The sequence below is a fragment of the Limulus polyphemus genome, unplaced genomic scaffold (assembly GCF_000517525.1).
Source record: "Limulus polyphemus unplaced genomic scaffold, Limulus_polyphemus-2.1.2 Scaffold1084, whole genome shotgun sequence".
NCBI lineage: Eukaryota > Metazoa > Arthropoda > Merostomata > Xiphosura > Limulidae > Limulus > Limulus polyphemus.
Genome location: NW_013666694.1, coordinates 82,391 through 95,053, shown reverse-complemented (window position 1 = coordinate 95,053; position 12,663 = coordinate 82,391). Strand labels below are relative to the sequence as shown.

Here is a 12,663-nt window from a genome sequence, read left to right as displayed (position 1 = left end):
ATATCTAAGTCGCTGGACCAGACCCATGACCTAACCCAAGACCATGACAGTCAAAAATAGAGAAGTTAACTTGTAAATGTAAAGTACAATTTTCTCGATGTAGGTGTGAATGTGATGGTTTAAGTGTAGTGTTTAAGCTAAAACGGCCCGGCATGGCCAGGTGGTTAAAGCACTCGACTCGCAATCTGAGGGTCGCGGGTTCGAATCCCCGTCACACCAAACATGCTCGCCCTTTCAGCCGTGGGGGCGTTATAAAGTGACGGTCAATCCCACTATTCGTTGGTAAAAGAGTAGCCCAAGAGTTGGCGGTGGGTGGTGGTGACTAGCTGCCTTCCCTCTAGTCTTACACGCTAAATTAGGGACGGCTAGCGCAGATAGCCCTAGTGTAGCTTTGCGCGAAATTAAAAAACAAACAATAAGCTAAAACGTGGGTCCAAGTTGGATGAGGGAAAACTTGAATTTATTTGCAGATATTCCAATCGATACTAGTTGAATCAGAGGTTCGTCAATTAATTACCGCATTGATAGCGAAACATAAAAAGCGGACATATAGTATCGTTATCTTCAAAGGGTGGGATTGGAATCATGTATAACAAATCATTAGTTTCAATATTTTGTGAAACTAACGGCACAGTAAAGCAGTAAAGTTGAAGCAGATGCACAATGCATTATAAGATGATTTCGTTGGCGATTCTCAAAATTAAAATGTCATTTCTGCAATGAAGGGTAAGTATAAGAAGGATGATATAATGCCCAGTATAGTACCCCATAATATAATCATATAGATTTCATCATGTCTATTTTCATTAATATTTAGTTTAGTTTAGTTTTTGGTCTTAGAAGTTGTGCCGAGCTTCATTCATAAAGACCTGTTGACCATCCTGGGCTGAGCCCTAAAAGATGCTGGTCTGGCAGGTGTTAAGAATCTTCCTCGCCTCGTATTTTTTGGAAAATATTACAAGTACCCTATTGTTTAATAATAATTTTCCCCGATTCATTCTTTAAAAAAAAAGACTCATTTAGAGTGATAGTTTATGGAATTTCCAGTGGCAGATTTCTCATTCTTTTATTACATGAACTTCGAACAGCGTGCATGATCCCATGGAAGAGACCGATATGATATGATCTTCACACAGGGAATTCAACAGCGAGTTGAAATATTACATTAAAATAACTTATTCTTATAAAGCCTCAGGAAATGCCGCATTACCTGACATGTTTGTTTATTGTCAAAATTACGAAGCTACAAAGGGTCAGAATTCAGGAATTTGTAGTTACAAACATAAAGTATGATATCAATAATAAACGTTACCTAGGTACCATAACCTATACCATATTTTTCAAACATAAAGTATGATATCAATAATAAACGTTACCTAGGTACCATAACCTATACCATATTTTTCAAAGCTCTTCCTGAGGATTGGTTCTATATTTCTTATTATATTTAAGAAGGAAATTATTTAAACGTTTACTGAAATAGAACTAATTATTCGTAAATCCCCATGAATCATTACATCTGTTAAATAATACATTTATGACCACTGATTATTTTTAAAGAGTTTATTCGTTTTAATCAAAAACAGTTTATACTATTGGTGTAAACTGTAATAACATTAATTTAAACAAAGATGATTTATACGATTGTTGGGAACTGTGACAATTTTCAATTAAACATAGATGTTTTATATGATTGTTGGGAACTCTAGCAATTTTCAGTTAACTATATAGATGTTTTATACGATTGTTGGGAACTGTGACAATTTTCAATTAAACATAGATGTTTTATATGATTGTTGGGAATTCAAGCAATTTTCAGTTAACTATATAGATGATTTATACTATTTTGGGAAACAGTAACAATTTTTAACTTTTCTATTCTTTGGCAGAGTAATTTTACTAATTTTTACAGTTCATTTGCCCAATATTTTGGACAGTGTATACAACTCCCTGTGTTTCCTTTTTTTCGTCTGTTAGTGAATATTGGGTCACGTGTGCCCAATTGGTTAACACATCGGGCTGCTGATCGATAGGTGTAGTGCTTGAGACGTGATACTATTTATTAAACTTCCCATTTTCTGTTTTAGGCGAGTTATAAAAGTAACAGCCAATCCCATTCTTCAGATCAAAGAATTGGACAAAGCCTTTGTGGGGACGGGTACTGCTGGTTGAGTGCCCTCCCTGTGGTCATTAGTGCAAAATTATGGCCTCTATACCTGGACCTTAGTGGTCTCCGTCCTCACCGTTTAGCACACGTGCGTATAAGGTTCTTTTAGGATGAAAATACCATTTCCTAAGTGTATTTTAGTATTTGTAGAAACGACATATAGTAGACATGATACAGCTATAATAACTGTAATTTGTTGTACAGAAATAAAACTAGTAAGCCACACGTCATTACGATTTCAGTACTTCCATAGTTACATAATGAGAAAAAATAAACAGGGAGAAGATGTTAAGAGAACTAATGAAATAAAACTTGCACTACCCTGTTTCATAAAATAATAATAAAAAAAAATACAGTTTTGAGCATGTCATTTTTAAGTACAGATAAAAGCAACGTTTTCCGGTACGTGTTTTTGTGAATATTCAGATCTAAATATCGCTTACTAATATTTTATTTGCTTGTTGTTCATGCGTGAGTTTCTTCCCTTGAGGGTATTGCCAATATCTGTAATTTGTGTATCAACTGCTTGGTTTGAATTTTGCGCAAAGCTACACGAAGACTATCTGTGCCAGTCGTCCTAATAAAGCAGTAGTAGATTAGAGGAAAGGCAGCTAGTCAACATCACCCACCGCCAACTGTTGGTCTATTATTTTACCAACGAAGAGCGGGATTGGCCGTCACATTACAGCGTTCCCATGGCAGAAAGGGTGTGCATGTTCGGTGAAGGGGGTTAAAATTCACGAATCGGAGATTTCAAGTCGAGCGTCCTAATCACCTGGCTATGGCAGGCCAATGTGTGTTGACAGAGGGGGGAAGGTATCTAGACTCTAAAGGATCATAATAGCAAATAACTGGACTGTACATGAGATAATAGTCTACTGCTATTGCCCATGGTTGATGCAAAAAAAGTCTTATTGTTCGACTGGCCCAGCATGGTCGGGTGGTTAGGACGCTCGACTCGCAATCTGAAGGTCGCGAGTTCGAATCCCCGCCCCCCCCCCGCTCGCCCTTTCAGACGTGGGGACGTTATAATGTGACGTTGAATTCCACTATTCGTTGGTAAAAGAGTAGCCCAAAAGTTGGCAATGGGGTGATGACTAGCTGCCTTCCCTCTAGTCTTACACTGCTAAATTAGGGACGGCTAGCGAAATTCAAAAAACAAACAAACTTACTTTTCGAAAGTACTCAGATTTTTAGGGGGGGCTTTATTTTTTTGTAATTTATGTGTTTTCATACATAGGACAGAAATAGTTTAGTTATCTGTTGCAGCATATATCTTCATTATCGTGTGAGGTGTGTGTTTGCTGTAGTGAAAGTTTCTGTTGTCACTTTATCTTTATTATGCATGGTAAAGTTGTCGCATCCACTTCATCCTATTAGAACCATTTAAAATCTTGTTTCTACCCCTGTTAGGACGATATATTATGTTTCTAAATGTTTATTCAGTCGTAAAAGTCACCCCAAAACTGTCTGTTTTGATGTCTTTACTTTGCTTTTCTATGCTTCACAATAGCAGAAGTAGTTGGCAGTGTGTTTAAAAATAAGAAATAGAAAATAATCAAAACAAAAAATCTCCTCAGCTCACAGCCCGAACAGAGTAGGAGAAGAAGAGAGCTTGTGTCGTTAGATTCCATTGAAAGCTCCATTCCAAGTGACAGTGACGACGAACTCAAACCAGAGAAGTTGACACAGCCAGTGTCGCCAATTCCTACTAAGGGAAATCAAACCGTTCATGCGGCTTTAAGACGCCAGGAAGCGCTTATTGAAGATGATGGCAGGTAAAAAAAAAAATTAAAAAAATTTACATATATGGCACTGGCGTGAACGCGTATACTATATAACCTTGAAAAGAGTTATATTCAATAAATGTTATGGAGAAAAGGGTATGTAATAAAAATAATTGTTAACTAATTGAAAATAGTAAATATTTTATATCGATTTAAAAATTCTGTAAATAAATTCACAAAGAATTATTCTGCATTACTTCATGTCGCATGTTTGTGAATTTGTTTATTTCCCCGCGAACTCCTCTCACAGTTTAGGAGCTAGCAGGACCAAACTTGGCGGGCAAACTCAGGATGGCCCGGAGGGTTCTTAATTATATTATGTAACCCCCATACCAAGAAGATAGGTGCCAAGAAAAGCTAAAATGTCCCCGGAAAGTCACCCAGACATGATGGGGTCTGGGAGTACGTTTTCAGGGTCGCTGAAACCGAATCTGACATCGGATTTTGCGTTCTTGGCTTCTCCTTTATCCGTGGACGCCATTTTTGAAACTATGTTCATACCCCTACTCACAAGCTAGCAGCAAAAACGCCAACAGTTATAGTCACCAAGTGCTACAACTGTCAAAGATATGGATGCGTATCAGCCGCGTGCAGGTCACTCCCACGTGGGTGCGTTAGCTGTGGGGAAAAACACATAACATCACATTGGAAAATAAGAAAACAACAAACCACATTGTTGCAACTACAAAGAAACACACCTGGCGAATTATAAAGGGTGCCCGAAATACAAGCGTATAAAACAATTATATAGCATGAAAAACGGTACATAGCAAAAACAACAACCGACAGACATAACTAAAGTCAACCAGCAGTGAAGACAACCGCAAACTAAAAAGTCATATGCTGCAGTAGTAACATCAGATACCACAAATGCTATGAAAATAACAACAAGTGATGCTGATATTCAAACAAACACCACCACGATACAAAATAAAAACAATTATGACCACCAGTAAACATCCAACACAATAAATAAGCAAAATTTTACAGCAGTCATTAACGCAGTAATAAACATAATCTTGGACTTCATATCCGAAGTCCAAAAACCAAATCATGATAATTACGTGACGATTATCATAAGCACAGCCTCAAAATGGCTAACAACACTGCTTCCACAAATCATACAAATACTGATGAATCACATACCAAATTAAATACACAGTCCTACATTTGAACATCCAAGGTGAAATTGTTTCCAAGAGACACGAGACCGAAGATCAAATGAAACAAATAGATGCAGAGATGATATTCATAACTGAGACCTTGCCATTAAAAATACGTCAATACAATTTCCCGGATACTCAACAATCCGGACAGACCGAACAGGTAATAGAGATCAAAATCGGTGCATTACTTCAGTCGATAAATCGACACTAGCTATAACAAACATAAATTCACAAGCATAAATGAGTGCATAATAGCAGATGTGACTTTTACAAATAACAGTCATAATTGTGGCTGGTATCTACTGCCCTACAGCGAGAACATTAGCTACAAATCCTTTGCAAAATATAGTTAATCATAGCATAAATTATCTAGTGGTAGGAGATCTTAATAGCAAACAGAAATTTTGGATGTCGCGAAACAAATATGAATGGAAACAGACTGCTACATTTCTTACCGTATTTTCACGTAAATAACCCGCCCCCTGGTATACCCAGCACATGAGGGAAAAAATGTGCTTTAAGGAACATTTAGGCACGTAATACCCTCACTTGTGTATACCCCACAAGTCAGCGACACAGGCACGTTTTGGAAGACGAGAAAAATTAAAGAATCCTTTTACACTACCAGGGGGCTTCTTCACCTATAATAAATCGCTCGTAGTATTTGACTTATGTCAGTCCATAAGTACGACTCCGTCAAATAGAAATTAAAAAGAATTGACACTGAAATAGCCGTGATACCTGGAGAGCTCACAAAGAAACTACGACCACTTGACCTCATCATAAACAGGGTGTTCAAACTGAAGATCCGCGAATGTTGGAAGAAATGAATAACGAAGGCCTGCACGAATAAACAGTCTCTGAGAAAATGAAGAAGGCCAGCTATGCCGTAGTTTGTCGTTGTATTGTAGAAGCATGGAATGTTGTCAAGGTATCAACCGTTTTGAATGCTTTGAAGAAAAGTGGTCTGACTTATGGATAAGAAGACTCAGAGCTGCTTTAGCTGTTTCACAGAAGGTGAGGACTTTGACGGCTTTACTGAAGACGATTTACCTTTAACTTTGATTTAAATAAAACATTTCCAGGTTATAGACATACGTTCATATATTTTCATTTGAAAGATATAATGTATTTTCCTTCTGTTGCTATATGTTGTACTGAGAAAACTGTACTTATTCAGGAAGAAACTGTATTGTCTATTATAGTCATTTAATTATTTCATATCAAATTCGATATATGCATGTAACATGTGAAAAGAACTGTTATTAAATATAGTATGATTAAACTTACAAAAAACAACAACTTCTATCTGGTTGATAACTTAACTCAATCCCCTGTGGTTACGTCACGTGGTGAAGCCAATCACGGATTAAATGTTATGGTGACACTACTCGTCTTTGAATACGTGAGTAATTAATTAAGTCGCAGTTGTAATCTATTCAAATACTGCTAAATACAGTCAAAAGTATTTGTATTTATACTGTGTCCTTTGACCAAAAGAATAAAGGTAACTGGGATTACTAACAGACATAGTTTTCGGCCAATTGATGATTCTCTCCACGTGTTGAACAAAAACAACGTAAACGAATAATCGGAATAGAAAATTGTCAATTTCAGTCTTAAAAGCAAACAAAGAAAATATACTGTATTACCCGCATACTAGTGTATCCCGCATACTAGTGTATCCCGCATATAGCCCGCGGGTTATTTGCATGAAAATGCGGTAATAACTCTATAGTACTAGATGACTGTAAGCCTACACACTGTTCTACTTCAAAAAACACTTGCGATATTCTGGATTTGTGTATAACAGTTGATGAAATAAGCCTCAAATATATAGAATTCCAAGTAGGAAAAGATATAGATAGTGTTCATTTCCCAATATGGGGTATCTTCGATTCCCCCCCCCCCGGAATAAACCGATTATCCATCAAAACTATAACTACAATAAAGCTATTACCAGATCCTATTGAAACAAGTGACTCGCGATCGTCAGAAATGGACGATTATTGTCAAACGATAGCTGAGTGAATCACTAAAACCGCAAACATTACAATACCAAAACACAAACAATATACACGCACTAACACAAGGAAACCTCACAGAGGTATACTAGATTGATAAAAAGACACAAACTACGCACACTGTACATCGACACAAGAGATCCGGTTATAAAACTACAGATAAACTCAGTCAAATAATTAATGAAGTACGACAGCTTAAACAACAAAACTGGGATTAGTTTTGCAAATAAAGTAAATGAACAAGACGGCCACAAATACTTTTGGCAGCGTTTAAAAAAATATACACAAAATCATAAAACCTACCCAACAATAGCGCATGGTAACAAAACCGCATACACAAATGCACAAAAAGCCGAAATATTCAAAGTCATCTACACAACACCTTCAAAACACAAAATGACCCTGATACGGACGACCATCACTGAAACCGCGTAAATAACATTATCGAACAAAGAAAAAATTCCAATACACATACGAAACCAAACAACCGCCCCCCCCCCCACGTGGCACAGCAGTATGTCTGCGGACTTACAACGCTAAAATCTGGGTTTCGATACCAGTGGTGGGCAGAGAACAGATAGCCCATTGTGTAGCTTTCTGCTTAATTACAAACAAACCAAACAACCGCCAAGAAAAACACAAACACACAGAACGCATATATTACAAGTGAAATAACAACAACGCAAATATCACTAGCCATAAAACAAACCAGAAACAAAGCACCGGGGTAAGATGGCATACAAGCCATATTACTAAAACTGTCACTCAGCTATTGCTTCAACACTTTAAGGTACTCTTTAATCTGTCCCTGATATCATGGTATATCCCCGTCTTTTGAAAGCAAGCGAATATGTTCATGTTTTTAAAAGAAGGGAAACCGGCAAATAAACCACAGAGCCACAGACCAATCAGCTGCATAGGCAAAATTCTTGAAAGAGTAATAAGTAACAGATTAAATAGAAATCTGGAAAGAAACTCTAAATTACCCAAAGTACAAAATGGTTTCAGGAAATTTCGGCAAATCACTGATCACTTAATTAGACTAACTGAAACCGCATTAGATAGTTTTAACAAAATAAAAGAGTGCACGATCATCTATATCTCTTCTCGATCTCTATAGAGAAGGCTTTCGATACAATCTGGCACTCGGGTCTAAGGTTCTAGACGCTAGAGATGGAACTACCACGAGGTATTATTCGTTGGTTATCAAACTTCTTAGATAATAGAAAATGTGGAGTAAATGTTGAGGGCACCTACTCAGAGTATTTTACTCCTAAGGCAGGCGTCCCACATGAGTGGGTAGTTAGCCCCATACTCTTCATCATGTACGTAAGCGACATGCCACTAACAGATACAAATTTCTGTTATACGGCATCGCAATTCACAGATGATGTAGCAATCTGGAAGAGTTCCCACACGCCCTCTATTGCAGCCGCTAACAACCCGCTCCAAACGATATAGCAGAATACTGCCAAAAGAAACAACAAAAATCAATATACCAAAACCACAAGTACTAGTGCTTACCAAATTAAACAAATTTCGTAAAAACAAGTCAGAAATTTATCTCCATGGAACTGTTCTCCAGAGTGCTACATCAGCAAAATGTCTAGGTCTTACCCAAGATTCAAGATTAACATGGCAAGCCTATACTAATGGAATCAAAAACAAAATCTGGAAGCGAGTAAATGAGATCAGAAGTCTGTTTGGAAAGAATACGGGTACATCACCGAAAAAATATATTAAAAATCTACAAACAGTATATACGGCCGATAGGTGAATATGCATGTCCAGCATGGGTTAACGTAGCACCACACAAAATCAAAAAGCAACTATAAACATTAGAAAATTCCATCCTTACTAGCGCATACAAAGTCTCTAGTTCGACAAGGTCAAACTTCTTACCTAACTTCGCGAATATACAACCACTCTATAACAGATTCTTGAGCAGATCATACACTTACATATCATGTACTTACTTATCATACACTTACATATCATACACTTACATACACTTACATATCACACACTTACTTTCGGAAACACTTATACAAAAATGTACTATTATGTTCGCTCGACTGCTATATCATACATGATAGAAATGAGCCTAAGTACCTCTCACTCATGAATATGTATTATAAGTATAGCAGTCAGCCATCTACTGCAAGACTTACATAACATGTCATTTGTGTCGTATACATGTTATGTATTGAAAAAGGTATATATATCAGTACATACCAGTTATAGTATCCAATGAATAAGCACTGGAGTATATGGGACTATTTGTGATATTATTTGAGACTGTAAACATTCCAAGTAAAGCGAAATGTATACCAGTGTGAATGCTGAACGTTTAACATAAACAGACATGGTCCTGATAGGGGTATTGTAATTATGCCAGTGACTTTACATAAATTCAATACCTTCTTTTATGAAATGTTCAGCATTTAACAGTCGTACAATATATAAGTGTAGGCGGGAGAAAGAGGTCGTCATCGTATCTAACCCTCCCAAATCCCGAAAAGGATCTAGATCCTATTAAAGAAAGAACACAAACTAGCGAGATTAAACATGACACAGGTGCTCGTGTACCACGGGCGGGGGCTTAGTGCGGTTTTTTAGGGGTAGGACCCCCCCCCCCCTTGGGTAGCTATAGAAATAATTTGGGATAATAGAGAAGCTTGAGCAGTACATTGGGAACCTTTGTAAATCATGATGAGGCCTTAGAACCCCGCAATGGAGCATGGGTATTGTATGTTAGTACTTAATACTTCTCACAATTTGAGAGAATAATCAACCTATAAGTATTTCGAGTAATTATCTCCAAATATAGGTAATTATGCAGCATCACGTGTCTTTCTGTGTGTATCTAAAATAAACAACTCTTCCTGTGCCAGGTTTATCTACATACGTGGCACTAGAACAGCAAGAGATGTATTTCAAATGTTTTAACCATGCATGTTCAGATATGGAAAGTAAAAACGTATCATATAACAAACTTACTTAGTTTCTATATTATGATCATTTGAGATTACTCAATACTAAGTTGAACTATATTTTGATAAATAGATTTTTCGGTGCTCGCTATATTTGCTTATTTAATCTTTTTATAAGACTTTTAGTTATTTTATCGAACTATAGGTATTGATCCTTGACAGAGAATTTAGGCTGTGTACATGTTCATAATGAAAGGCGACATATACGAACTGCTTCATCTTGTTGAAAACATAGATCTTCTTCCCACGATCAATAGTACTGAAGGAGCTGTTTGGTAGATAACAAAGATGGAGAGAGGCTGCATGTGAGGTGACTTCTAGTACCCATCTCTCAAAATTGTTCATCTGAGATCTACAGAATAATACTGCAAATCTTGGGAAAGAGATCCAAGTTTTCAGTAAACTGTTGCAGTTCATATATATAAATGAATCGTCTTCTCATCCTATAGATATTGTTATGCCTTCTGTAACAATATTAAAAGCTTCAAGCCTGAACCATTTTGTTAATCCTTCGCATAAACAGTCTTAATAAGTCTTTTTACTTCCCTACCTATTTCTAGCGAAGATTCCATCAGCGAGACGACTGTGTTGCTTAAGAAACCACTATCCCCTAGTGCTGTGTTGGTTAACACCATGAAGGATGCTACCATCTTGATAGACCCAAACACGGAGTCCTTCCAGAATAGTTTCGGTAGTAGAACGGATCATTTAATCGTTCCTCAAGAGAATGATTCTCGTCAAGGTCAAGTGTGAAAGTAGTTAAATAAGGATGAAAAAGACAAACAAAGCAAATGCGTATATAAACCAATCAGGGATATCAATCATTGTGTAAGTCAAAGACTGGAACAATGTCGTCGAACCACAGAAAAATAAAAATACTTGAGCAGTTATTGCAGAATGAACCCATAATATATTCTGTCAGAGAAAAAGTTCTTCAAATCGGCTCAAACTTTGTATTTAGAACCAACACTGATTTGAACCTATTATATATTACCAACCAATCTAAACTTGTAATAAATACATTCATTGATCTGAATAACTTAAACTTGCGGACTTATCAGAAGTTAGGAATGTCATTTAAGTCAAGTGGAAGTCTGAACTCATAACATAAGTAAATTAGTCAGATCTCAGCTTTTAATATCTACAGAATTATCTGCTCTGAGTTTTAACATGTACAAACTATTAGGATCTGAACTTTTAACACGTGAAAACAATCTGAACCAGAGTCTTTACACCCAGAAATTATCCAGATCTGAGCTTACTGTATCAGGAAATTATCCAGGTCTGAGATGTTAACATGTGGAAACTATTAGTATAAGAACTTTCAATCATGCGTAAACGGTCGGGATCTGAGCCTTGAACGTTTAGATTCTATTTGGATTTTAATCGGTATGTTAACTTATTTAATTAATATCCCGGTGGCTCAGTGGTAAGTCTGCGGGCTTATAACGCTAAATATTCTATTTCGATACCAGCAATTGACAGAGCACAGACAGCCCATTGTGCAAATTTGTGCTTAACAACAAATAAAATTATTCAAATAACTGTAATTGAGACTTTATCGTTTCATATACAAACATGTCATGTTTTGTTTGGGGGGGGGTGAAAATGGTACTTTTGAAAACTTGACAATATTTTCATCATGAAAAAAAACAACCGTGTAAAACTTTACCTCAAATTAGACTTTCTTACGGAACCGAAGAGAAATAGGAAGATTCTTATGAATACACAGATGAAAAAGTCTTAAAGATGCTCAAATGAAATAAATTTCTATGAGAAGTAGGGAACATCGGTATATAATTTTGTCACATCTAGTGTTTATAAGATGAATGTAGTAAAATGTTAGGTAAAAACATTACCAACGAATTGTGTTTTACTTCATATAACTAAACTTATGTCTGGAAGTTTCAAAAATCTGCATAAGTCAATGTATTTATTTTATGCCTTTTTTTAAATGCAAGCAAGCTACAGCACGACTCCCGACTATTGTGTTGTTGAAAATCTTCATGTTTCAAATGTATAGTATGTATTGTCTGAGTCATTTCTTTGAATTATTTATAACGTAAAACTTAATATTAAATATTGGTGATTTTTTTTGTTGTTTCAATAATTTAGAATCTACAAATATTTGTAACTGGGTGGTCATTTTTATCTTTAAACGTTATGCTACCACAGGTTTCTTTCTTTTTCACTGTACTAATAATGCTTAATAGCTAAAATTTAAAATACGAGATCACACCATCAAAATAATTTTTAGAGCTCGATCTACAATAAACATGTGTTAACTTGATTAACCCCGATTTGAAAAATGGTATTTTGTTAATTATTAATTTTTACCGTAGAAATATCCAGTTTTTAAATAATTATGTAAAAATATGAAGGAAATAAAATATACTTGTATCAACCTCGCTTACTATATCTCATCGGGCCTAAACTGTGTCATATACCCATAATGTTACATCCAATACGAGTAGCAAAAAAAATCTATACGACTATGTAAAAAAAGGGAATAACATTTCTCAAGAA

The 12,663-nt window shown here is 36.2% G+C and overlaps 1 protein-coding gene across 5 annotated transcripts in view; it reads left to right on the top strand.

The window, feature by feature from the left end:
• Window positions 1-12,257, top strand: part of LOC111086422 — a 224,431-nt gene extending 212,174 nt beyond the window's left edge. For all 5 annotated transcript variants that reach the window (XM_022389174.1, XM_022389177.1, XM_022389176.1 and 2 more), the window contains 2 exons: window positions 3,748-3,945; window positions 10,698-12,257. In XM_022389174.1, the coding sequence (XP_022244882.1) occupies window positions 3,748-3,945; window positions 10,698-10,890 (391 nt within the window). In that variant the 3' untranslated portion in view covers window positions 10,891-12,257. The remainder of the gene's footprint in view (window positions 1-3,747; window positions 3,946-10,697) is intronic.
• The last annotated feature ends 406 nt before the right edge of the window (window positions 12,258-12,663 follow it).